Genomic DNA, 27792 nt, shown 5'->3' with positions numbered 1-27792 from the left:
AATCATTTTTCAATAACAGATCCTTTAGATCGATAATGTTGTTCCATCATTTCATGTAACTTAGATCGAGTAGATTTTGTGATCTTTCCCAGAGCTAAATTCCTTAGTTCATTGAAATAAATTTATTTGGTTGGAGTGGGGGAGTCTTCTTCGAGAGAATCACCATTTGTTAAGACAACACCATCATCTTCTTCAATAGATGTCAGGGTGGTTGTGGTGTTTATCGAAGAGAAGAAATTGTTTCAATTGGTGGTTTTTCTTTTGGCAAAATTTCTTCTTCTTGTGGAACTCTGACGACTGGGGTTGAGGTTATCACCTCACTTTCTCGACTCTCTCGACCTAAAGTTTTCTTTCCTTTTTCTTCTCATAATTACTCTTCTTTTTCATAATCCCGATGCAAGGTTTGGTTTTGACTTTCACTGGCAAAAAGGAAATATATTGTATTCCCATTCTGCTAAAGCAGTAAGCAAATTCAATAGCTTCATAGTTTTCCTGGAGGTAGGTCAAATCGTAGCTAAATTTACTCTTAGCTTCTACCAAAAGGTAAGTATAATTTATCAAATCAGTCCCAATGAATGTTAGATTTTCTCCCTTATCATAACTCTAATCAGATCGAATCTCCATGAATCGTGACATCCCACCCTCGGCTGCCAAATTGGAAATATGTATCGATACATTACTCGCTCCGGCTCCTATTCTATGCAAACGGGACATCGCTACTCCACCAGGATAATTTGTACTAGAGACAACGAGTAGGAACAAAGTTAAGATCACATTATATGACCAACTGCAATTAAGGCAAGTCCTAACCATACTTATTTTCCGGAATTGATCCATAATCTATTGCATGCACAAGCACTTGCAATATTTAGTACTGGAAATATATAAATAATAAATGTAAGCTATTTATGAGGCAAAAACGAGTATAAAAATACAAATGCAAATGCACTAAGTACGAGTGGACGAATGCGTGGTTCCAAGACGAGCCCCATTGAAACAAAAACTATAAAGAAGCACCCATTGCTCGTGGTATCGCCGAATAAAAATACCACAGAAATGGAGATGTACCCCAGTTGGCACTTTTGTTTAAAATGGTATTATACCAAAGGACTTGTCCTTCAGGACGTTGCCAAAAAAATGAATCTACTGCAACAGTTGCAGAGAGAATTATAATACCCACCGGAATGGTTACTTGAACTAATTCGTTTATGCTTGTCTCCTTCGTGTAGAGAGCAAATAATAAAAGCAGTCCCAAGAATGTCGCAAGCTCAAATCGGAAAATAATAATTCCCAATCCAGAGTAAATGATAAAATTCTTAATATGACCCCGCAGTATTTGCACAACCAATACCTATTGAACATCCAAAGCCGTATTTCTTCGGATTTCAAAGCCTTTTGGACTTTCTTAAACGGAAAGAAACGTTCTTTAGCACTTCAAGAAAATATGGAATTTGATGGTAGTGTTTCTTTTGATTGTTGTTCAAATGGTAGACATGTGCATTCAAGAGGACACAAGCGTCCACAGGTTTTTCTCAAAACCCACCTCTGTCTATCAACTCCTACTCTCACCTCCCCGCGGTGAACATCGGGTGCCCAGTACCTCAACTGCAGATTGGGTTCCAACCCCAGTGGAAAGTTGTTGGGGGCAGCAAACGAGAGAGGGGGGCGAGGTGTTTCCACTAAGGCACCTCTCCTTATCCAGGCGGCAGCGGACGAATTCTCGAGATAGAATCAACGGTGTCGTCTACAGTTCCAGTAAGGTCGAACTACTTATAGTGAACACCTTATAAGGCTTCTTCGACATATTCGGAGCCCAGGCCTATAAGGAGCGGTAGATCCGGCTCCCCTTCCTTATAGTTATACTAAGGATCTGGCCCTCCAGGTTGGGGGTTGTGCCGTCGGGGTGACTTCCTGGCCACGTAAAAACATCATAGTTTCGAAGCAACAACAAGCCTCGGATACGGACGGATTCACTGTTGACAACCCACGCAAACGAAATAAGGACAACAAACTTCAGATATGTACGTGGAATGTTAGGTCCCTTAACAGACCACGTGCAGCCGAACAATTAGCGGAAGCCCTAAACTGCTGCAAGGCAGATATTACAGCCATCCAAGAAGTGCGATGGGATGGACCAGGCAAACGCAAACTAAATGACTGCGATATCTACTACGGCGACTGCTACCGAGAACAAAGACAGCGTCTATTTGGGTGTGGATTTGTTGTTGGAACTAGGCTCAGGCAAAAAGTCTTGAGTTTCAATAGTGTGAGCGAGCGCATCACGACAATCCGCATCAAGGCTAAATTCGCCAACATAAGCCTAATATGCGCGCATGCCCCAACAGAGGAGAAAGATGAAGACACCAAAGACATATTCTTCGAGCTCTTGGCTCTAGCCAGGGCACTGCTCATATGTCTTGAGCAGTGCCCTGGCTATGACATTAAAATTGTCTTAGGAGATTTTAATGCCAAGCTAGGAAGAGAAGACATCTTTGGTGGCATAATCGGGAGATACAGCCTGCACGAAACCACCTCCGACAACGGAATCAGGCTGGTCGATTTTGCTGTTGGGCGAAACGTTCTGGTAGGTAGTACGCAGTTCACGAATCTTAGTATCCACAAGGAAAGACATGGAAATCTCCTGATCAATCAACCGTCAACCAGATTGACCACATTGCGATCGACGCACGACACTTCTCCAGTATCCAGGATATCCGAACATTCCGAGAGGCCAACATTGACTCGGACCACTACCTCGTTGTAGCCAAGGTACAGCTACGGATATCCCGATCCAAGCCAAAACAAGGAAGTACTGTGAGAAGATTCGACGTTAGACGGCTACAATCGCAAGAGACTGCCATGTCCTTTTCCGATCGAGTCTCTAATAACCTCCTCAGGAGTCCTATGCTTCCTGCATTAAGCGTTGAAAACCAGTGACAACATTGCCTTGCAGCCATCAGAGATGCCGCCTCTGAAGTGCTAGGTTTCACACGGCCACCACAGCGAAACCCCTGGTTTGACGACGAATGCCAGCAAGCTCACGCAGCGAAACAAGAGGCATACAAAATAGACGGAAAAAAAGAGAGCATGAGAAGCGCGCGATCGAGGAGATAGAGGGATGTCACAACAGGAATGAGGTTCGTAAATTTTACCAAAAGGTAAAAAAAAAACTCCCAAGGGTACCAGCCACGAAGCGAAGCCTGTAAAGACGATCAAGGGAACATCGTAGTAGAACCGCAGTCGATGCTGAGAATATGGAAAGATCACTTCTCCAAATTATATAACGGCGATGACGAACCGAATCCCGCTGTAAGGGAGATAGAACCACTCAACCTCGGCGGCGCAGATTAACAATTCAGCCTACCCGACCTTGACGAAGTGAAGATAGCTATATCTAAACTTAAGTCAAACAAAGCTGCTGGAGCTGACGGCATCACCGCCGAACTATTCAAAGCAGCAGGCGATGACTTGGCAGGTAGCATGCACCAACTCATCTGCAAAATTTGGTCGGAAGAAAGCATGCCCGATGAGTGGAATCTCAGCATAGTGTGCCCGATACATAAGAAAGGAGACCCTCTAAACTGCACCAACTACAGAGGCATCAGTCTCCTTAACATTGTGTATAAGATCATCTCTGCCGTATTATGTGAACGTCTGAAGCCATTCGTCAACAACCTGATTGGTCCTTATCAGTGTGGCTTCAGACCAGGAAAGTCCACTATCGACCAAATACTCACACTACGGCAGATCTTGGAAAAAACCCAGGAGCTTCAAATCGATACCCACCATCTCCTTATCGATTTTAAAGCCGCGTATGACAGCATCTATAGGGAAGAGCTCTACCGAGCAATGTCTAGTTTTGGCATCCCTGTCAAACTTATCCGTTTGTGCAGAATGACGATGGAGAATGCACGCTGCTCTATCAAGGTCGGAAAAGATCTTACCGATGCATTTGATGTCAAAAAAGGTTTTAGACAAGGCGATGCACTGTCATGCGACTTCTTCAACATCGTTCTGGAAAGAATTGTGCAAAACTCAACCGTCAACACTAGAGGCACAATCTTCCAAAAATCCATCCAATTACTCGGATACGCAGATGATATTGACATAATTGGAAGATCAAAGCGTGATGTCAGTGGAGCGTTTTTGAGCATTGCGACGGAAGCGAAGAAGATGGGTTTAGTGGTCAATGAGGGCAAGACCAAGTATATGCTGTCATCAAAAAAGGACACTGAACGACGACGTCTTGGACAAAACGTCACCATGGACAGCTATAACTTTGAGGTAGTTAAGGACTTTGTCTACCTAGGCATCGCTATTAATGCAGACAACGACACCAGCGCTGAAATCAAACGAAGAATAACTCTTGCAAATCGCTGCTTCTTTGGACTTAGAAGGCAATTGAGAAGTAAAGTCCTCTCTCGAGCATGTAAAATCACCATCTATAAGACACTCATCATCCCGGTTCTCATTTATGGCGCTGAGGCCTGGAAACTGTCAAAGAAAGATGAGAGCGTCTTAGGATGCTTCGAGAGAAAAATTCTTCGGGTGATTTTTGGTCCCGTACGCATGGATAGAGAATGGAGGAGAAGATATAACGACGAACTGTACGGGGTGTACAGTGACACTGACCTTGTTAGCAGAATTAAAGTCCAACGGCTTAGATGGCTAGGTCATGTAGAGCGGATGGACATCAACGCTCCAGCCCGGAAGGTCTTCGAATCCAATCCCGAGGGACGGCGCAGTAGAGGAAGACCGCGACTCAGGTGGCGCACCCAGGTGGGAGAGGACCTCAACCAACTTGGCGTGCGAAACTGGAGACAGCTAGCTAGGGACCGAGCTGGCTGGAGACGCTTGTTGGTTGAGGCCAGGTCCGCCCCGGACTGTAGCGCCATCTTAAGTAAGTAATTAAGTAAGTTTTTTTTGATTTACAGAGTTCATATTAACTTTTCTCAAATTTTTTTATGTCGGCTTATGTTTAACATACCGAAATTAAGTTTCGTCAAAGAGAAAATGTATGCATTAACAATGCTAATATCTCAAAACTTCATCTCTTTGAGTCTGACATTCTTAATGGTATCTCAAAATTAAAATCCAGCTCAAATCCTGGTCCAGATGGAACTCCATCTCTGGTTCTGAAGCAATGTCAATTCACATTAGTGTTCCCACAACTAATAATTTTTAATAAATCTCTCTGTACTGGCGTTTTTCTTGATGAGTGGAAGTGCTCATACATAAGTCCTATTTACAAAGCTGGTCCAAAAAATCTTGTAACAAATTACCGCGCTATAACTAAGCTCTCTGCAATACCTGAATTATTTGAGCTTATAGTAAAAGATCGTTTGTATTTTAGTATAAAAGAGCATATTTGCGTTGAAGAACATGGGTTTATGTCAGGCAAATCTACTTCAACAAATCTCATGCTTTATTGTAAATATGTCGTCGATTCATTAGAATCTGGTTATCAGGTAGATAATATCTACACAGACTTTATAAAAGCATTTGATTCTATTTGTCATGAAATTCTTCTAGCTAAACTTCGAGCTTTTGGCATTCACGGATTGCTTCTGAAATGGATTTCCAGCTACCTTTATAAAAGAACACAATGCGTGAAATTAGGGAAATTCTTCTCTAATATCATACAAGCTTCATCAGGAGTTCCTCAAGGTAGCCATCTGGGACCGCTTCTTTTTAATATATTTGTTAATGATATCCCCTCTCTTCTTAAAAATGCATCTTGTTTGATGTATGCTGGTGACATGAAAATTTGTCTTTGTATGAAAAATAGAATTGATCAGCAAAATCTTCAAAATGTTTTATCTGATTGGTGTGATAGGAATATCCTTCCATTGAATATCACAAAGTGTAATGTGTTTACGGCACATCGTATTTTAGTTCCCATGACTCACAACTACCATATGTTCAACCAATTTCTTGATCGCAAATCTAAGATTCGTGATCTTGGAGTCATTTTTGATCCGAAGTTTTCTTATTCGTTACATATAGATTATGTAATTGCAAGGGCTAATTCAATGCCTGGTTTCGTCAAGCGAAACTGCAACGAGTTTTCTAACCCTTATGCTCTGAAATCGGTTTACATGTCATTAGTTCGTCCAATCCTTGAATATTGTTTGGTGTCCTTCTACTTCCATTGGCATAACTCGAAAGAGTTCAAAAGGCTTTCACAAGATTTGTTGTTAGGCAACTGAAATGGAGAATCGATACTCCTTCATATCTTTCAAGATGAACTTGATCTTTCTACAAACAGATGTGAATTTAAAATCCAATTGCAAAGCATATTATAAATTAGCTTTAAGTATTTAATTATATTTTTATATCGAAATTGTCAGTAATCTGTAAGATTTATATCCGTAGATGAATAAATAAATAAACTCATGTAGAACAAGAAATGAAACTGTTTTATGGTTATCAAGGTGAACCAAATGGCCACCATCATGCCATACGGTTCTACCAATGCCAATCTAACTACATATTGGGTCCAAAATTTATGAATATCTAGAGCTTCGAAGAGCAAAACAAAAGGCGAAAAAACAATGGCAAGAAAAAGCGGACCAATAAATGTTCGCGGCGAAACTATTGGGAACTCATGGTGATCGTACTGTGAGAAATTGTATTTTTTGTTTTTTTTTTTTTGTTAATTCATTTTTATTAATTCATTCTTAACCTATCTTAAAGCTAGACAAAAATTCATAAAACTAGGCTAATTATCCATAACTTACAACTAACTTAATGGTCCCATACGGACACTCTAAGTTAACGAGAAATTGTGTCTCAAGTATAGAATGTCATGCATGGCCTGGAGTTTGATACTCTTCTCGACTTTGGTGAACGGTGTGTAAAATAAATGCGCTGCTGCCATTACAAAAAGTGGTACAAAAACAAACTATCTATAACCAAAAAAGTACTCTAGGAACTACTTAACCAAGTGTTTAAACTTTAATAAACAAAACAAAAAATACCAATTATTCTATTTTTACTTTGGTTTTTTTAAACAAATAGAAGTCCTTAGATGAAGAAGTTGGCACAGTTTTAGCTTATTGACTTCACAGCAAAGTTTACAGAAGAAGATTTTAGATACATAAATTATTATTTTACTTTGAAAGGAAAGAATATACATACGATTAATAAAATGTATACACAGCGATTAAAGGATATTTAAAATTAAAAATAATCACTGTGCTTTTGCTGTGTATTTTTGTTTCAAAATGTGCCACCCACTTAACTCAACTTACGCACTGTTTTATAGCTATCATTGGTTTTCGAAATTAAAAATTTGATGGCGAGATTTAAAAGCGATTAGGAAAGTTAACTTTAATATATTTGGTATTAAAATGAAGCTAATGAGATTCATACTTGTTTTACTACAAACAAATATTAGATAGATAGATATTTTATTTTCATAGATAAATGCTTTTTACAAATTATTGTTTTTGTTTTTATAATACGCAGCTTGTTCAGAGATTTGATATTTAATTTATATCTTACAACTGAAAAATTTTATAATATTTTAAAGATATTTTGAATTGGAGATTACATTTGAAGGAAAACTATGATTAAAACCTTCATTTAATATGTTTTATGCAGTGTTTTATATAAAAGGAAAAAAATGACTAAATAAAAATAAAACTTAAGATCTAAAGGAATTGTCAGGCTATGGGGCATAATATTTGCGTTTTTAAATAATAATTGTAACAGAGAATAAATAACCAATATAAATAAATAAATTAATTAACATATAAGAAAATAAATAAATAAATAATGAATAATTTAAACAAAAAAAAATAATAATACAACAAAAACATATATACATGTATATTTATAAATAAATAAATTATTTACATTTATTGGTTTATTAAATTTTGTATTAATACATTTTTAGAAACGCTACATCTTAAATTAAATTTTTGGTTGAGAAATTCAATTTTTCTTGCAACTGGATATACACCGGTTTGTTCATGTAAGAGTTGAGTGGAAAAAAACCAAGGTAGATTTGCCATAATTTTCAAAGTTTTGTTTTGTGAAATTTGTAGTTTTTGAATGTGCGATTTTGCACAAGTTCCCCACACTGGACATCCATACAAAATTATAGCTTGAAAAACTACTTTACAGAGGATTATCTTATTTGATTTACTCAGGGGTGATTTCCTACATATAAGGGGGTAAAGCATTTTAGTAGTAATACTTATCTTGTTTAGGGTTTTTGTGATATGGTCACGGAAAGTTAATGTCTTGTCTAAGTATACACCTAGATACTTGACAGAATTAACCCACGGTATATCACAATTGTTAATTTTAAGCTGACCAAGTGGTAAGGCACAGGCTTTTCTTTTTCTAGTGAGAAATATGGCCTGTGTTTTTTCAGCATTAAGCTTAATTTTCCATGATTTAAATAATCGTAGATTTTGTTTAAACCATGTTGCAAGTCATTCTCAATTTCATAGCCAAAATTATTTGAGCTATAAATAGCGGTGTCATCGGCAAACATTGCTATTTCGCAATTCCAAATTTCTGGAAAAAAAGCACGTAGGTAATGTACAACAATGGAGCCAATACTGATCCTTGGGGTACACCCGACGATATATTTTTCAATGATGAATGTATGTTATTCATATTTACTTTAAATTGTCTGTTTCTGAGAAAACTTTGTATTATTTTTACGAGATATAAAGGACAACCAAATAACTTTAATTTATGAAGTATCCCGTCATGCCATATGCTATCAAAAGCCTTTTCAACATCCAAAAGGACAAGACCTGTACACTGTTTTGCACTAATTTTTTCTTTAATGTGTCTGCAAATTCTAAGGACTTGGTGTGAGGAGCTATGACCCTGTCTAAAACCAAATTGTTGGTCTGGTATGACATTCGAGGTCTCAAGAAAATACAGAAATTTAATTTTTATGACCTTTTCATATATTTTGCTTAAGTTACTGAGGAGACTTATTGGACGATAACTATTTGGGTTATTTGGTGGTTTTCCTGGTTTGAGAATCGGTGTGATCTTCGCGGTTTTCCATTTACTTGGAAAGTATTGCAACTTGATACAAGCGTTAATAATAAAGCATACAAATGTTATTCCAATGATTGGTAGCTCTTTAAGGTAAATATTTTTAAGAGTATCTATTCCTGGTGCTTTATTATTACGCATATTACGTATTATATCTTTTATGTCTTCGTTGGAAACGAAGACATCTGTGGGTAAGGACTAAGGATTCATTAGTATGGTTTAAGCCATTTATTGTGTCATATACTTCGTTATCAATTGAACTGGTTTCATTAATCAACGGATTATTAAAATTGTTTTCAAAAAAATCTGCAAAAACTTCTGCCTTTTCTTCACTAGTAATTAGCAATGTATTATTTTGTTCTAAGTGAGGAACAAATTTATTTTTATTTTTAAGTACTTTTGCAATTTTGCAAAATGGTTTCGAATTTGGATCGAGAGTGCAAAGTTTTTCATTCCATGTTTTGTTTCTGAACTTAGAAATTTCGAAGGCTATTTGTTTTGTGTATATATTCATTTCATTAAAATCACTAACTTGTCTATATATTTTCCACTGACTTCTAAATCTATTTCTTAGCTTGATTAAATTTAAAATGTACTGTGGAAGAACAGATGTTCTCGTAGTTTTTGATTTTTTAGGAATTGACTCTTCAACACATTCCAGTAAGGAATTTGTAAAAAAATCTATTTTTTCATCAATTTGGTGGAAACTACTTATACTATCTATATCACAGGGTGTATTTCTAAGGTGTTGTTTGATTTTTGTTCTATATCTATTCCAATTTGCGTTTTTAAAATCTAGGTATTGCACATCTTTTATTTTACTATTATTACCAATTTCGATGCCGGCAGTTGAAATCAACCCCGAGTAAAAATTTGTCATTAATGGTGATAAGCTTTCTAAGATCACTCTTAAAAAATCATTTGAGCATTAGAAGCATCCCCGGGAAAATAAATAGAAATGATTTTAAATTTAGTATTATCATTCAATATTAATTCAATACCTATTGTTTCAAAAAATATTAGTTTTTACGTTTGGTACTAAATTATTATTATTATCACAGAGATAATTGAAAAACTCAGTACATTTATAACGAATACTCCTGGCATTCCAACATAAAACATTAAGAGAGTTTGATTTACTTAACATGATTGTATAAATACTTTGTCGTAAGCTGCGTTATAACATTAAATTGTTCAAATTTTGTTTTACATACACTTAACTTCGTTATCATGTCCATAGTAAGAGAGCAAAGTTCGTCTTGAGTGAAAAGATCACTCTCATTGACGGTTGCATTTTGAGGGTATGCAGTTGCATTTTGGGTCCACTGCTGTTGAGGTCCACGTTCTTGGAGAGCGGCTGGAGTTGCTGATGTTGTAGGCACAGAAGATCTATTCTGCCTTGGGAGGGTAGGAAAATCATGTGTGCTCATGTAGTTAGGGACAGTTCTACTATGCTGGTTTGGCTGAGCGTGAGTCATTGCTGGACTTCTCTTGTATTTTGTTTTACCTCTTATCTCGAGGTATTTTACTCTACGGGGACAGCTGATATCAGTTGATTTGTGATTTCCCTGACAATTTGCGCATTTGAAAATGCCTGTAAAAGTACACTCGGTAGTTTTGTGGGGTTGAGAGCAATTTGCACAGTAGGTTTTGATACTGCAGTTTCTCTCACCATGACCATACATTTGGCAATTTTGGCATTGATTAATTTTATTTTTTAATCTTCGTTGAAACTCCCAACGAACTTGAGTACGAAGAACGTGACGAATATTTTTTCTTAAGTCCGCAATTTTGACACTTTGCCTTTCAAGGAAAACTATATAAAACACTTCAGTATAATGGTCATAGTTCTTTTTAACCATTTTAATATTATATCTAATCCAGAAGTTTTCTTTTAGTTAAGTTTGTATTTTTCAATGGTGAAATCCTTTTCAATGGACAGCTGATTTTTGATCTCACATTTCGAAAGAAAAACGATTTACTGAAAGCGTTAGTTTTCCTTTGTGTTCCCACTTGTCAGTCTTACTTTTAACGACCAACTATAACTTCAAGTACATGATTCCAATCAAAAAATTCTTGATACTAATCATAAAATTTTCATCGAATGACATATGTACACTTTCAATGATAACTATAACTAACCTGAAAAAAGTCCAATGATTGGTTTCAATGATGAAGACCAATGACAGCTTTAACTGGTCCTTAAAGATATGGCCGATGGACGAAAAAAAGGTTTTCGAAACCTACGGAAGTACGAACACAATGTAGACAAATTTTTAAGCTTTCATTCATCTTGAAAAATTCTATCAAAAGTGATTTTCGGGTACAAAATCTATATTCAGTTTGGAATAAGGTATAGAAAAAAAACAATAATTTGATTGATGGTGAACTCGACTTTAAATAACTCTATATCAGTAGGTACGACTTCTTTTGAGTTTTGGTTCCAATGAAAAGCTACTTACTTTCAAAACGATGCTAATTTTAGGACAGGTTTTTCGTACAACCAAACCTCTTGCATGACAGTTCAATTAATAAATTTCAGGAAATAATTATTCAGACCTTCTCATTATACTAAAGCTATTGTAATCGAACTATTTAACAACTTTAGCATTTGCCAACCAAATAGGAAATTGTTTTAGCCTAAAAACGTGCCTCCAAAATTTTTCCTCAGAAGATTTTATAGTTGCTCGTCAGTCTATTTTCATTTAATTAATCAAAAGCCATTTGTTTATTTTCGATGTGATTTATTTAAATGTAATGTATTTGAATATAATATTTATATATGAACCAGTATACAACTTAAAACTAATAAACATATTTATAATATAGTAGGTTATGTATAAGAATATTATATAATTACAAAGAAATAAGAATAAACATTATTACAACACCGACACCGGTTTCACGTCTTTTAAGTACAACTCAAAAGTCTTATCTTCTTGCAGCGCCGGATCAAAGTCATTAATGATTTTGGCCAACTTCGGATTGTCCAACATTGTTGTGTGACTACCTTCAACGAATTTCACTGTTACCGTACTCTTTGTTAGTTTTGACAATGAGTAATCTTCATCAACATCCGTCATTGCTACTTCGGATGGCCGCACCAAAGTTATTGCAGACTTCAGCACATCTAATGTCCCGAGATCAATTTCAGCTGCCATTTTAACTCGATTAAACATAGCTTTAACCATAACTTTGGCATACTCCTTGCTGTAGAGATTTTGTTTTTGAACAAATTCCATGAATTTTGCCATTTTCTCTTCAAGAGTCTTGAGTGGTAAGAATATTTTGGCCGCTGATTCAGTTGTTTCGTCGGGGAAGATTTGATTCACGATACCAGATAGCAGTAAATTATAGAGGTCTTCATCCTTGTAGTTTTCACCCAAATGACCGATTGTTAATTTCTTCAAAAAGTGTGGTGCACCATCGATCAAAAGTACTTGTCCTCGGTAACCAGCTTTTTCCAACATACTTGCCAGGTTCAAGGCTATAAATGTGCCAAATGAGTAACCGATGATGTAGAACTTTTCCGATGACTTTAAAACAGATTTCACTTGCTAGAATAGATCAGTTTAGGTAACATACATGATATAAGCAAAGAAAAAATAAAAAATTACCTCAAAAACTGACTGTGAAACTTCCTTGATTGTCTTAAGATCAGCAGTTTGATGCAATTGCAAGACTGTTGATTTTGAGTACAATCGTTTGCCTATAGCGTACCAAGCCTCACCAGTAGTACCTTCTAGACCAGGAATTATTATACTTGGGTTTAAGTTAAGCTTCGAAGCATCGGCAGAAGTCAACAAGGGACACAAAACTTTGTTGCAATTTGCTTCATCTCCCAGATTACGCAAAAGCAAATCCATACCCAAGGGTGTATTATCAGAGGCAAGAACTAGCTTAACAGCATCACTTTGTTCTCCTTCCTTAGCATCTTCGTATTCCTGCAGTTTTTGGAACGTCAAAGATCGCAAATCTTGCGGTGAAAGGCAAAGTTCAAAGTCACGTTCCAGGGTTTGTTTGATTTCGACCGCCATCAAAGAATCCATACCCATTTCGGAGAGAGTCATGCCAAGTGAAACAGACTTGAGATCTCTAATGCCCATAATATTCATTACAGACTCTGTAATACTCTCATTTCCACCACGTCCCACACGTTTCTCTGCAACGACCATACTGGCTACAATTGTGTCTGATGTTGCAATCAAGTTGTCCAACTCCTGCAGACATGAAGAGATCCTTTGCTGTAATGTTCCTCCGATTTCCATATCAATCTTATCTTCCGCCATATCAGCCACTAGGCCTACTTCACCCACCGCACCCCATTGCACAGCTTTGCCAGAGAATCCATTGGCAATACGATCTTCGACGATGCGCTCCATAATTGAATTGGCCATTCCGTAGTTAGTTTGGCCGGCGTTACCACGTCCACACGATACACTTGAGAAGACAATAAAATGTTCCAAGTCTGGACACATCTTCCGAGATAGCTCGTCAAGGTATTGTGTCGCAAAAGCTTTAGGAGCAAATGATTCCAAGAATTTTTCAGCCGATTGATTTGTAAACAATCCATCTCGGAGGACAACTGCCAGATTAAAAATACCACCGATTGGTCCTTTTGTCAGCGATTCTTTTAAAAGCGTTTCGCATCCAACTCGAGTTGTTATGTCCGCTGTGCTCACCAACACTTCACAGCCATATGTTTTCCAGAGTCTATAATTTAAAAAGTAAGTCTTTGTACTGCAAAACTAGAATAATTTAATGAAAATATTTACGCAATTCTGTAACTCTGATAATCTTTCGAGATTCCACGACTTGAACTCAACACCAGCTTCTTAGCTCCTCTAATCACAATCCAATCGGCCAACTCAAGACCAAATCCGCCTAGTCCTCCAGGGATAACATAAACAAGGTCAGGATTAAAGTATACTTGTTTTAGAACCGGCACTGCAATTGTGTACGGAGATTCGGTATCATTTCGCACTTGAACCAATACCTTGCCGATATGTTTTCCGCCAATTAGATGTCTGAACGCTTGTTCGATTTCATTGGCTGGGAAGCAGGTAGAAGGCAATGGTTGAATGATACCTCCTGCAATATCATCATCAATCATCGATTTAAGTTTCTAAAAATAATAAGATATTACAAACAACTTTAACTTCAAATGGAGAACTATGGGTCTTACATTTATAACTGAATCAGGAGCATGCAAAAGTGTATCGGCAAGAACAGCATGGAATGCAAGTTCCTTTAGGAAGCATCCCATACCCAGTTTACTGTCGTTGGCCATGTCAAATTTGCCGATTTCCAAAAAGTGTCCACCTCTTCCAAGGCAACGAACTGAGGCAAGGAGCTTCTCTTCCGATAAAGAATTTAGGACAAAATCAACGCCTTTACCTTGGGTCTGTTGCTGAATCATGATCTCAAAGGATGTGTCACGTGAATAACCAATATGTGAATCTTAAGACAAAGAAAATGGTTGAATAAATCCATAAAGAACTTACTCCAATATTACCTTCCAATTGTGGGAATGTCTTTAGTAGGAAATCCCTTTTCTGCTGTGTGCTCACAGTTGTGAAAACCTCTAATCCATAGGCTAGGGCAACTCTTATCGCTGCCAAACCAATTCCACCAGTACCAGCATGGATGAGAATACTTTTGCCCTTGCGAATATCTACATGCATGAAAAACGCATAGTACACCGTTATATACACAACTGGGACTGTAGCAGCCTCCTGAAGTGACCACTCATCGGGAACATTCCAAATCAAACGCGATGGTTTCTGAACATATGACGCTACCCCACCCCTCTCCACCATACTCATGATACGCTTTCCTGTTCTGGTATTTACACCCGAATATTCGAAACCTAATACAAGACTCAGATCCATTCGGCTGTTACCATTGAGTTCGGCCGCCAATCGTCCAGTGGCTAACATCACATCACGGAAGTTGATAGATGAATACATGATTTTAATCTCACAATCCTTGGGAGCGAATGGTCCTTGGAACCAACGCAGTGATGACAAATCTCCACGTTGAATCACATTCCCGTAAATGTGATCGGCACGAGGTAGAACTTGATTTTCGGTATTTAGCTGCAAATGGCGATACGATCCCCATTGACCCTGAAACATGAAACAAAACAAATAAATTAGTGAATCTTGAACAATTAAAAGACTTCTTATGCTCACATTTCGATAGACGTTGATACCCAGTCCAAGCGCGAGCTGGTCCTTATAGAATGAACTTTCCAAGTCAAAGGGCGGTGCATTTACATCATCAACCAGCACGCATCTAACCAAATGTCCATCGGGTTCCTTTCTCAAGCAATTCGCAAAGCCGAGCAGCCCATTGAACTTCTCATTTTCTGCATAAAGTATCACTGGACCGTTTTGCATGACTTCTTGAACTTGTGCTATCCATTTAAACTGCAAATCGCTAGCTGATATCTTGATAGCACTTGGTTCACTAAGGGATTGCTTTTTATGTTTTTGCAAAAGTAGAAGCACTTCATTATCATCTGTCGGGATAACCAACAGAAGTTTCAGATCAGATGGGATTAACATATTCGAATCATACGATCGCCCTTGAGTTTGTCGAGCAATCAGAAATCCTCCATCTGAAAGGCACTTCAAAGCCATAGAAAGTATTGATTCCTGGCAGAATAAGTTTTTCACAATGATTAAGTAGCAATTCGATTGCGTTGAAAGTTTTCCATTTTCTACATGTACTCCGAGAAGTTCTAAGTTCTGATGAGTCAAAAACATATAATCTCCTGTTACTACAGGCAAATCTTCGACTGCGTCCAGAAAATGCCCAATAACTGGTATATCCTCCTCAGTGTCTACTTCTACAATTTTTATTTTGCTCGATGGTATATTTTCAAGCGCCAATTGAATGCATGTTCTAGCCGCATCATTCAAATTCAATATGGGTGCCGGGAAGTGTGGCAAAAATTGGTATCTTTCCAAGACTGGAATACCTGGTGGACGTTTCCTTTGAATTGGACTTGCATGCAGACCAATTAGTTCAACTCCTCCCGCAACAACTCGGTCGAACTTTTGGCTCGCATAAACATCAAAAACACGATCGTCGGGGTTCATTTGGGACATCATGTTAAAATGATGACGTCCATTAATGCGAAGCTTACGAATCTTAGTTGGTAGAAATAGAGTTCGTGAATCAGTGCCAACGATATGAATTTGCAACATTGCATCCATAAATGTCACCCAATTGTATTTCCATTCTATTTGGCCATACTTGCCATCACTGCGGGCACTGCGAACAGCTCTAAATGTGCCATTATAATGGTAACCTCGCAGTTTAAGTTCCTTGTAGAAATCTTTCTGAGCCAACATTGGGTTATTTGGTTCTTCCTCAAAGGGTATTTGGAAAGGTGGTGGAGAGTCTCCAGGAATCTCTCGAATGCTTCCAGTGACAACCAAACTATTTGATTCGGTAATCTAGCGAAGAAAACAATTTATAAATTCCTCTTCAAGATTTAAAACTCCTTACCTCAAAATTGCCTGTTCCATAGTGGATCATAACCTTTAGCTCAACCGTTCCACCAACGTTTATTGGAGTAGCTCGTAGGAATCGGACATCTTCAAACTCAACTGAAACATCCATATAACTAGGTCCATGGTACATCAGTGAGAAGGTTTCCCACACAAACTGCAAGTACCCAGTTGCTGGGACTAGGATCTTTCCATCAATTACGTGACCACTCAAATATTCCTCATCATCACTTTGCAAATTGACATTAAAAACTCGCTCGCCACTTGCTTTGGTCTTCATATTCTCGTATTTAGTAACGAACCAGTCTTCGTTATGATCCCATTTGATAAGAGCTGCAATTCCAGGTGTTCCACGGGACACCGGGAACTGAACAGCAGGATACAGGTTTTCAAATGGAAGCGTAACACCGTTGTTAAAAAGTCTACAAAGGAGAGAAAAATTATAGGGTTTTGTTTTTCGACAAGTTTAGTTAAAACTCACTTTCCAAGGGCTCCTAAGAAGAACAAAGCATTATTTTTGCTGCCCCTTTGAGTTAGCGGAATATGAACACCACCGGGCATTGATCGCTTGAGAATAGCTTGCAATAGACCGTGTGGAGCAATTTCAATAGTCAGAGCATTCTTGGGAAGCATGGCAAAAGTCTCTTCAAAAAGAACACTACTCAGTAGATTGTTAGTATGGTATTCGGCAGAGCAAAGATCACGCCCGGTTTGTTCCCATTCGTCTTTTGGCACACTCGAGCTAAGCCATTTTGAAGATCTCTTCTTCGGTTTCGGAATGGTTGCTTTTAGGTATTTCAGAAGTTGTGGTCCCATGTGGGCAATGTACCGGGAGTGATATGCAATATTTGAGCACGGTACTTCCTTGGCAAATATTCCTTGAGACTTTAGGTCATCGACAAAACGAGTTACATCATCTGCTGGTCCTGAAATCGTGCTCGAGTCTTCTCCATTATGGCAGGCAACTTCAATACTTTGAGGCAACAATCCAACTATTTTCTTATATCCCATTCCAATCGCAGCCATTGAACCACGAATTTTCTCAATTTCACAACTTACTTTTCCACGATAGTAGGCAGCTAAGATCATTTGCTCTGGAGTGAAACCACCATCGGCATAGCCACACCCAAGTTCGCCAACAGAATGTCCTATAATGTAGTCTGGTTCAAGATTAAGAGCTCTCAAAACGTCTACCAAGCCAATTTGGATGGCAGCTATGCCAACAAAAGAGTGCAGAATATTATCGTATGTGTGTACATCAGTAGATGTCAAAATGTCAATTAGATCTAGATTTTTGGACTTAAGCGTATTGTGACAGAGCTGTATTGAATTCCGAAAGATAGGAATGTCCATTAGAGATGCCCCCATCTGGGTCCACTGGGATCCCATTCCACTGAAAACCCATATCAAGGGACGCTTGATACCAGTGTAATGCTGGACATCCTTTACAATACAAGTGGCATTCTCAGCACCATTATTGGAGAATATTCCATAGCCTCGGAAAACTAGGCCGGTCACATCATCCTTTTGAATATTATGCAATAACCCTATGTACTCAGCATCCAAAGGACGTTTTTCGATAGAATCCAAAATAGTTGTAACGGCCTTTTCAGTTCTTCCCGCCCATCCTACAACCCTTGGAATGCCATCCAATGGTAAACCATTGTTAACCTTTTCCTTATCGCACGCCTTTAGTAATGCATGCGCATTTGCACCACCAAACCCGAAGGAATTCACTCCAATATAAGGTTTAGACAATGGTTCAACATCCTTGACAACAGTCAATCTTCCCTCGGCTAAAGCTGGGATCTCTTCTTTGATAGCATTGAAATTTATGTTCGGAGGAATCTTACCATTTTCAAAAGCTAAGACTGCCTTGACTAGAGAACAAATACCCGAAGCTGCTTCAGAGTGACCGACGTTTGATTTTACCGAGCCAACGAGCAGTGATTCATTGCGCTGACTGCAGAGAACGTTGTCAATGGCTCGACATTCTTCTGGATCTCCAACTATGGTGCCTGTACTGTGAGCTTCTAAATAACCCAAATCACTTGGCTTTACATCAACATCGGCATAGAACTCCCGAAGGAGTTTCTCCTGTGTATTTCCAGAGGGATACGTGATACCTTCTGGCTTGTAACCATCGCAGTTTGTCTTGGAATATATGACTTCTGCGTAGATTCTTTTCGCATCACGTTTGCGTTGAAGGAACATGCAATTTACTGCTTCTGCTCGTGTATAGCCAGCTGCGTCTTTATCGAATGGACGACAAAAGCCATGAGATGCCAATACTCCTAATCTAAACATCGAATATCACCTTTTAATACCAATCACACATTCTTTGCAAAGCTTTAACACTTACCTTGCGAATTGAAGTGTCACAAATGGATGCAACAACAAATTAGCACCACCAATAATGGCGGCATCTATTTCACCATTTCTCAGAGCTGTAAAGGCATTATCCAGGGCATACATCGAACTTGAACAAGCTGTATCCAAAAGATACGATGGCCCGTTTAAGCCCAATGCATACGATATACGATTTGCAAGCATAGCTCGACTACAACCTGTAATACCAAAACCGCCCGATGAGACTTTCTCATAGAACCATGTCTTCTCTGATTCAGAAATGCAAGCTCCAACATAGACTCCAGTACGAGATCCCCTGAGCTCCTTGGGATTAATACCAGCATCAATGACTGCCTCGTAGGCGACTTCCATTAGAATACGACATTGTGGATCCATTGTGTGGGCTTGCTTGAAATGAACCCCAAAGAATGTGGCATCAAATTTTTCAAGATCGTACAATTTTCCTGCCCGTTTTGGGATTTCAGGATTGAAATGTCTCCAACGCCGTTCATCATCATCAACCATATCAATCTTGAATGATAAAAATATTATGATTATGCAAGTTCAAGTACTTGTAATGAAAAAAATTAAATAGGCGTTCCTCAAGGCTGTGTTTTGAGTCCTTTATTATTTTCACCAATGGTGCTGAAAATCACATCTTGTTATGATCTCAGTTAATCCGTTTACTCTACAACAAATCAATGAGTTACAAAAGTACTGTGATAGCTGGGAACTCAATATAATCACGCAACAGACCTAGACCAGAGGTTATATCAGAATTGTAAGGTAAGAGTCTTATCTCAGGTGAAAAGAATTATTTCAGATTTGAGTTTTTAGTTTAAGAAAGGATTTTAATTTTCAAAGTCATAACTGAAATACTTACATAAAACGATAATAACGCTTTCCTACTTTAAAATTTAGTTTTTAATTTTCAAAAATCCAATTCAAATGACCATCACTTTTGAGAGAGGTTATTTCTAAAAATAATGTGAACATTTCCAAAGTATACAGAAACATAGGTTATTTGAATTTTAAATTATTCAGCTAATACAAAAACTAAAACGAAATAATGAGTTTCTTATGCGTCAGCCTTTGCATAAAAATCTACATAATGTATACGGGGGTTAACAACCTCCGATACATTTGTTGTTTGTTTGTAAAACTGACATCTTAATTTTGTTTTCGAGGGGAAAAATTTCAGGACCAAGATTGGAATCCAGAACTAACATTTTTGAAAAATAATGTTCGACATGGTAAATTAGAAAATCATGAATATTCAAAACTTTTTTTTAGATAAGAGAATAAAGTTATGAAAAATGACAGTAACCTGAATTTTCAAAACAACGTAATATACCAACGTCATTCAGTCCTCTTAATGCTCTTAAAGTCTGTACCCAAGCGGTCCAATAATAGCCCAAGAAAATTCCGACTTTTGACAAAAAAAAAGTTTAAAACAACTCCATTTGAAGCCAATTTCGAACTAATTCAAGGATTTCAAAAACCACAACCAATGATAATCGTTGACAAACGTTTTTAAATCTGTTTTCTATTTAGGTTTGGGGCGTTACAGGAAAAATGTCTGATATTTCGTCACTTTGCCAACCGCTTTCTCACCTTGTTGAACAAATGATGTTCATATTCCGCAATATTCCGCGAGTTTGGGAATTTACCCGACATCCCAGAAATAACAACTTGATCGCCATCGCTTTCAGGAAAAATTCGTGAAAACTTTTTATGTTTATTAGTTGAAAGGGTTTCACTTGCTACGTTTAAATTAGTTGTCATGTTCACGAATAAGTTTGTTATATTGACAGTCCTTTCAAAATCACTGTTTTTTTTCTAAGTTTTTTTAATAAATTTTGCACTGCACTGTATAAATCCTTTTAGTATTTTATTTTCCAATTTCAATTTTATAAAACAATTGTAGGTTCGAATTAAGTATATCCAAGATTGAGCAAGATTTCACGAATTCGATGCGAACGAATTGCTAGACACAAAGCAATTGTCTTTTCATTTTCAGGGTTCCTGCTTTTATAATTTGGTTTTTAGGCTTTTTAAACATTCAAAAAAGAAAGTACAACTAACAACATATAAAAACAGTCATTGCCCAGCAAGCAACAAAATCATTTACTTTTATTTATAAATTAAATATAAATAATTTAGATATTCCCTTTAAATATTTTATTTTATTTTCTTTAAAATGCATTCAATTAATATGCTAAATAGCTTCAAGTTACAAACTTAACTTATACAGCACACGCATATATGGAAGCGAATGAAGCCTGAAGTGAGAATTATATTTACATTTCGGGTTCTATTTTGAAAAAAGAATAAGACACATCTGTGTGTTTTTATTTCAGGCAAAACTGAGAATGATTATTTTCAACATTTTAGAATCGAAATTTGAGATCTGGAAATTTGTAGAGTTATGTTTTCAGTCTTTTCACCCAGAAAGAAAGATTTTAAAAATGCTTACTATTTAGAGTATAATATTTTTAATTCGTAGACTAATACTTATATTAAAAATACATTTAAAAACGTATGTATACATAGCACATCAAAATTTGTTATTTATTACCAATCCAGACATAATTTAAAACCATGTCTCATTTCCACAGCTCAACATGCTTACTCTAAGGGAAAATCAGTAGAATCAGCACTTCACTCACTGGTACGTACTATTGAACATTCCCTCGAATACAAAGAATATAACCTGGTAGCGTTCCTAGATATTAGAGGAGCTTTCAACAACGTCAGTTACCAGGCGATCACAACAGCAATGGATAAGCTGAAATTAGAGAAGTCACTCATAGATCTTATAAGTCTCATGCTCAAAAGCAGGACAATAATTTCTAACATGAGAAGTTTTACTACCACCAGATCGGTGAATCGAGGCACACCCCAAGGGGGGGTCCTTTCGCCTCTTTTATGGAACATGGTAGTAAACGACTTACTTACAGCATTGGAAACAGAGGGTTTCAAGGTGATTGCCTACGCTGACGACGTTGCGATATCCGTATCTGGGAAGCACCCCCAAGTTCTCTCGGAACTCCTACAAAATGCCCTAAACAGGCTAACTAAATGGGCTAAGCAATGTGGATTAGACGTCAACCCACACAAAACAGAATTAATACTCTTTTCAAGAAGATATAAAATTCCTCAGATTAGCCCACCCAAGATTAAAGGAATACCATTAAGCTTTTCCGACCAAGCTAAATATTTGGGCCTCATTTTAGACAAAAAACTAAATTGGAAGGCAAATATTGATGAAAGAGTCAAAAAGGCTACTGTAGCGCTTTTTACTTGTAAAAAGGCCATAGGATCAAAACGGGGCTTCTCCCCAAAAAAAAACCCACTGGCTATACACTTCTGTAATCATGCCGATACTCATTTATGGAGCTCACTGGACAAGATGGTAAATCTAAATAAACTCATTAAAGTCCAGCGGTCAGCAGGTATGTGCATCACAGGAGCACTTCGCACAACACCAACCGCAGCACTGGAAGTGCTTTTAAACCTAACACCACTTGACATCTTCTCTATAAAAGGTGGCTGGAAACTCATGTGTAAGGCTAAGAGCCACCTCTCAATGGACCAGTAACAATACTGGACATACTACTATTCTAAACTGTTTCAGATCTATCCCAGATCGCTTAGACTATACCACCCCAAAAATGGTATTCGGTAAAAGCTTCCATGTGTCCATCCCTTCAAGATCCTCCTCGGAAGAAGAGAGACCCCTGGAAGACGATTCGGTACACTTCTATACTGACGACGGTTCAAAGACCGATCACGGAGTTGGAAGTGATATCTTTTCAGAACAACTGAATCTCAGTCTATCCTATAGACTTCCCAATCAATGCAGTGTATTCCAGGCCGAAGTAATGGCGATTAAAGAAGCACTATCCTGGCTCAAAGAAAACGTTATATCTTGTAAGGATATACGAATCTTCTCGGACTGCCAAGCCGCTCTTAAATCTCTCGCGTCTGTCTCCACAAACTCTCGAACAGTCCACGATTGTCAATCATCTCTGAAGGAGATGACGGAACAGTTTAACATTCACCTCATTTGGGTGCCGGGCCACAGAGACATTCCGGGAAATTGCAAAGCTGATGAGCTCGCCAAAAACGGAACACTTCTGCCCCATGTTAGACAAAAATATAACATAGGAACACCACCTGCTACATGCAAATATCTTCTCAAGCAATATGCTCTAGAAACAACAAATGCTAGATGGTCACAGAGTACCACCTGCCTAGCAACCAAGCAAATATGGCCAAGTATTGACTTAAAACGGTCAAAAGGCTTGATATCACTGAGCAGACAAAGTATAAGCTCTACAATTGGAGTAATAACGGGACACTGCCTCATAGGTAGACATGCTCTGAGGCTAGGGGTCTACACAAATGACTTCTGTAGAAGCTGCATGGACGAGGAGGAAGAGGAAACAGTCCAACACCTTCTATGTACATATCCAGCACTCTCCATTAGAAGGAATTACTTTCTCGGTAATCCCTTCTTCAATAATACCAGTCAACTGGCAACGATTGACACAAAACGTCTCTCTAACTTTATTAAAAGTACAAAATGGTTTGTTTAAATTCATTACTCTCCCATGAGTAACCTCCTTAGTGGTATTACAATGGACCCTTGAGGTCTACGTGTGTCAATGATATCTGGACAGCCACTCCAACCTAACCTAACCTACCAATCCTTTCCTTAAGTTTTAAGAATCACCTACTTATTTACTTTATTTGGCAACACATCCTGGGATAGAGCTTGGCCTTAACCAACATGCGTCTCCAGCGAATGTGGAGGCGCAGATATATTTTCTTCTTGAGAATATACAATCTCATAGGGTTGTGTTGAAGTAGTTGATGGTTGGTGGTGTTGCAGATTGGAGTGGGGTTGGGGTGAACTGGTTGATGGTTGGTGGTGTTGCAGATTGGAGTTGACGTTTTTATTGATGAGCCGATGTAGTCTTACGGGGTTTTTAATAGAAAGAAAAAAGTATTAGATAGATAGTTAGTTAAAAAAAAAAATTTGCTTTTCAGTAGTTCTAGTTATGCTCACCAGTTCTCAATACATCTATATTTTCGGCTGTATCGATCAAAAGATATTGCACCTCGTCGACCTTAAAAATTTGCTCATCTTCTTTACTCATGTTAATTAATTTATAAAAATGTTTAAATTTTATTCCCTTTCTTAAAAATTATTTAAATTACGCGCCACACCAGACAAATGACAACTGAACAGCTGTTTTGGGTGCAGACAATTTGTTGATCGCAATAATTTTCTGGCAGGTTTGGAATTTTGAATTTGAGGCGATTGAGAATGTATCCTGTTGGATACTCCTAACCATCGTACTCCAGCTCGCACATTTCAAGTGTCGATTCTGTAGTTTCATCTTTGTCCACAAGACTAGATGTTATAATAGGCTCGGAACTTAACTCAGCTTCGTAAAGATTTATCGCATATTCTTCTTCGAAGTTTAATGTATTAAATAACCCATCACTCACATCTATTTGAAGTTGTTCACCACTATCAGACTCGCAGACCTTGAAAATATGCTTTCATTTCTACCGAGTATGTATCTTCAAAGACGATATTTAAACTTTAACGCGGTGGGTGATCATAGAGGCCAAAGAGTCTTGATTTAGACGGTATATTAATAAATATGATATCTGGTATTCTTGCTGTAGGTCCTTGAACATCATTCTGAGTGCACTGATATTAGTGAGTATTCCTTTTTGAAATGGAATCAGTAACTTATGGTTTCCAACTCGCATAGTTCTCATCGTGGATTCTATTTGGGTTAAAATTTGATCCTGATGTTCAAGTTCTAGGCCAAAAGTTGCCATTCTTGGACGCGAGTAAATTCTTGGAATTCTGGTGTTAAATATTTCAAACCAATCATTGACCTGTGGATAAAATTGTTGAAATTACGTACATAAATTTAGACCAACCTCGGCTGCACGCGTTTGTGTAAGAAAACAACTGCGTTGCCAATTTGACTTTTTTGTCTCTTTGCGCCGATTTCGGTTAACCGACTTGATATTTTTAAGTCCAAGTACGACTGTTTTGCCAGTAACTCTTTAAGTGGCTCCTTGGTTAAATGCTTACCATGGAGAAATACTGCGGTGTCCAAAAAATGATTTCGAATCAATTTAATTAAATGTGGTGTGTCACTTAATACGTAAAAATTCTTTTTCGTTTCACTAGGGTTTAAAAAGAAGGGCTGTGTTTTGCTTATGTCCATTCTTCTCCAGAGCCCTCGGTCACTTCCTTCAAAATCAGAGGCTACACCGAAAACATTATATATTTCATCAATTGTAGCTTTTTAATGATAGTTTTAAACATTCCTTTTATTAAGGCACAATCATAACTATAAAACACAAGCTGCTTCCAATTCTCAAAGAGTCCTCTCGCCGTTACCACTTGAACATAATTATCGGGGGCCAAAAGTGTACCGCTTTTAGTATCGTACTCATACAACTTCTGTATTTCTGTAGACTTTTTGAAAGGTAGATATATTAACATTTTTCATTATAGCAAATACAGAGCTGAGGTAACCCGGGTTAATGTTAACTATTGAAGCCCAAGTTCTTGGCGAGGTTTAGTTCATCCATTAGTTCATGTGTGCTGTAACAACAAATAATTGTATGGCTAGCGAACTTTACTAATTACAAAATATTTAATTAACCTCGTAAGTCTCTTCTGAATCTTCAGTGCAGTGTTAGTAAATTTGTCGATTCTTGAAACCTTCCTCTGGTGCATATTGAACACCTACACCTGTTGAAAATTCCTGAAGATTTTCTGGTCCAGCGGCATCGGCAAAACTTATTCTAAGACAAAATACGAATTATTAATACTTAAAAGAGACTTTGAAAGAAATATTACAAAATTTCCTGGACTGTTTGTTTCCCTTGCCGCCTATTTTTTCTTTCTTGGCGCTTACTTTTAGAATCAGCTGATGACATAGGCATGTTAACTGTTGGAACAGCATCCGATTTAAGTTTCTTACTAGATATTATTTAGGGAGTACTTGAGCATTTTGTGCATAAAATTCCGCAAATGTTGGTCAGGAGTGAAATGTCTTGAACATAATATACAGTGGCTCCCATGGCTAATCGGACATAGAAAATAAAAATGTTAACAGTGCAATTTCTCTAAAATAATATAAGGGGGTGTAGAAATTTACCTCAGATTTATTAAAAAGAAACCCTTAAGTGTCATTTTAATTAATAAAATCTTATTTTAAATAAAAAAATAAAAATATGTGGTCAAAAAACTAAAAAAAGCCAACTATTCTGACTCTCACATATAATCGGACACTTGTTATTGATGCACTGTAGAGTGCTCAGTAACGGTACTTTTCCCGTCAAATTGTGATAGGCTTAAGTATTCCTCTTTCACTACTTATTTTCATTTGTTTCTTGAAAAGTTTTTGTTCCAAAATTTAAAAATGGCTCCCAAAGGCAAACAAACATCGGTTGAATTACGAAAATTGGTTACTTCGCATAGTCAGAATGGAAAATCAGTTCGCGAAATTGCCAAAATTGTCCAACGGAGCCATTCAACCGTTCAGGATATAATTTCAAGGTACAGAAATGAAAATAGGATCCTTAATATAAGCAGGATAGGACAGGGGAAAAAGTTGACTGCATACGAAGAAAAGCTACTTGTTCGGGAAGTCAAGGAAAATCCTTTCTTATCCTCGGAATCTCTGAAGGTTTTTTTGAAGGAGACCAGGAATAAGGAAGTGAGCAATGAAACAATCCGAAGAGTTCTTCGAAAACAAGATTTAAAGGGCCGCGTGGCTAGAAAGAAGCCATTCATAAGCGAAAAAAATAGAAAGGAAAGGTTAACATTTGCTAGGGAACACTTAACTAAGGATTCTTCGTTCTGGAATAAGGTAAAATGTGTTAAATTTGTATTGTTTGAGTGCGGTTAGACATTATAATATCATGAAATAGGTTTTGTTCACGGATGAGAGTAAATTTAACTTGAAGGGATCAGATGGACGAAAGTTTGTGTGGAGAAAAGCAAACGAAGAATTTTCCCATAAACATACACGGGCAACTGTGAAACATGGGGGTGGGTCTGTCATGGTATGGGGATGCATGTCGAGTTCTGGTGTTGGGAAATTGCACTTTGTGGAAGGTAAAATGGACCAAAAGGGTTATATTAACATTTTAAAGAAGAATTTGGTGCCAAGTGTCAACAAGCTGGGAATAAATGACAATTTTATATTCTATCAAGACAACGACCCCAGGCACACGTCTTATACAGCAAGGTCGTGGTTGCTATATAATTGTCCCAAAGTGCTAAAAACACCTGCACAGTCCCCCGACCTTAATGCAATTGAGCATATTTGGGACGAACTGGGACGTCGCATTGCACAAAAAAGTTACAGGAACATTCATGAGCTTAAGACTGGTCTCCAAGAAGAATGGGAAAAAATACCAGCAGAAATTTGTAGAAAACTGGTGTCTTCAATGCCTCGACGCCTTGAGGAAGTAATAAAGTCAAAAGGATACGCCACAAAATATTAAATACAATGTGTCCGATTATATGTGAGACAGGAAGTTAGGAAGTTTTTTAAGTTTCTTGTTAATTGTTTTTAAATGAATATTCAGAATGTTGTTTTTGTTTACTTAAATTAAATATGAGTTAAATATGATTCTTTATGATGTTTAATTTTCACACCACCCATACATTTTATTAGAGAAATTGCACTTCCAAAATTCTTCTTTTCAATGTCCGATTAGTCGTGGGAGCCACTGTATGTACATAAATGCATTCTGGACGTTGAAGAAAAAAAACAACAGCAATGTACAAATGAACACACGAGACACGACACAAATGACGTAAAATTGTGTGAGAAAGATAGGA

The 27792-nt window shown here is 37.5% G+C and overlaps 1 protein-coding gene and 1 pseudogene across 1 annotated transcript; both read right to left on the bottom strand.

The window, feature by feature from the left end:
* Positions 1–339: 339 nt before the first annotated feature.
* LOC129945785 (probable Dol-P-Man:Man(7)GlcNAc(2)-PP-Dol alpha-1,6-mannosyltransferase) lies at positions 340–10505 on the bottom strand (annotated as a pseudogene).
* A 1245-nt stretch (positions 10506–11750) lies between these two features.
* Positions 11751–20878, bottom strand: LOC129942282 (fatty acid synthase). Its single transcript, XM_056051150.1, has 10 exons — positions 20511–20878; positions 18910–19427; positions 17029–18846; positions 16546–16969; positions 15222–16493; positions 14543–15155; positions 14213–14487; positions 13803–14152; positions 12645–13740; positions 11751–12584 (listed from the first exon to the last, which is right to left on the bottom strand). Exons 1-10 carry the CDS (start codon positions 20679–20681, stop codon positions 11910–11912), a joined length of 7212 nt encoding a protein of 2403 aa, XP_055907125.1. The 5' UTR covers positions 20682–20878; the 3' UTR covers positions 11751–11909.
* Between the last annotated feature and the right edge of the window lie 6914 nt (positions 20879–27792).

Source organism: Eupeodes corollae, chromosome 1 (genome assembly GCF_945859685.1).
Source record: "Eupeodes corollae chromosome 1, idEupCoro1.1, whole genome shotgun sequence".
Taxonomy (NCBI): Eukaryota; Metazoa; Arthropoda; class Insecta; order Diptera; family Syrphidae; genus Eupeodes; species Eupeodes corollae.
Note: the sequence above shows the minus strand (reverse complement) of the source record. Positions and strands in the feature narration are given on the sequence as shown.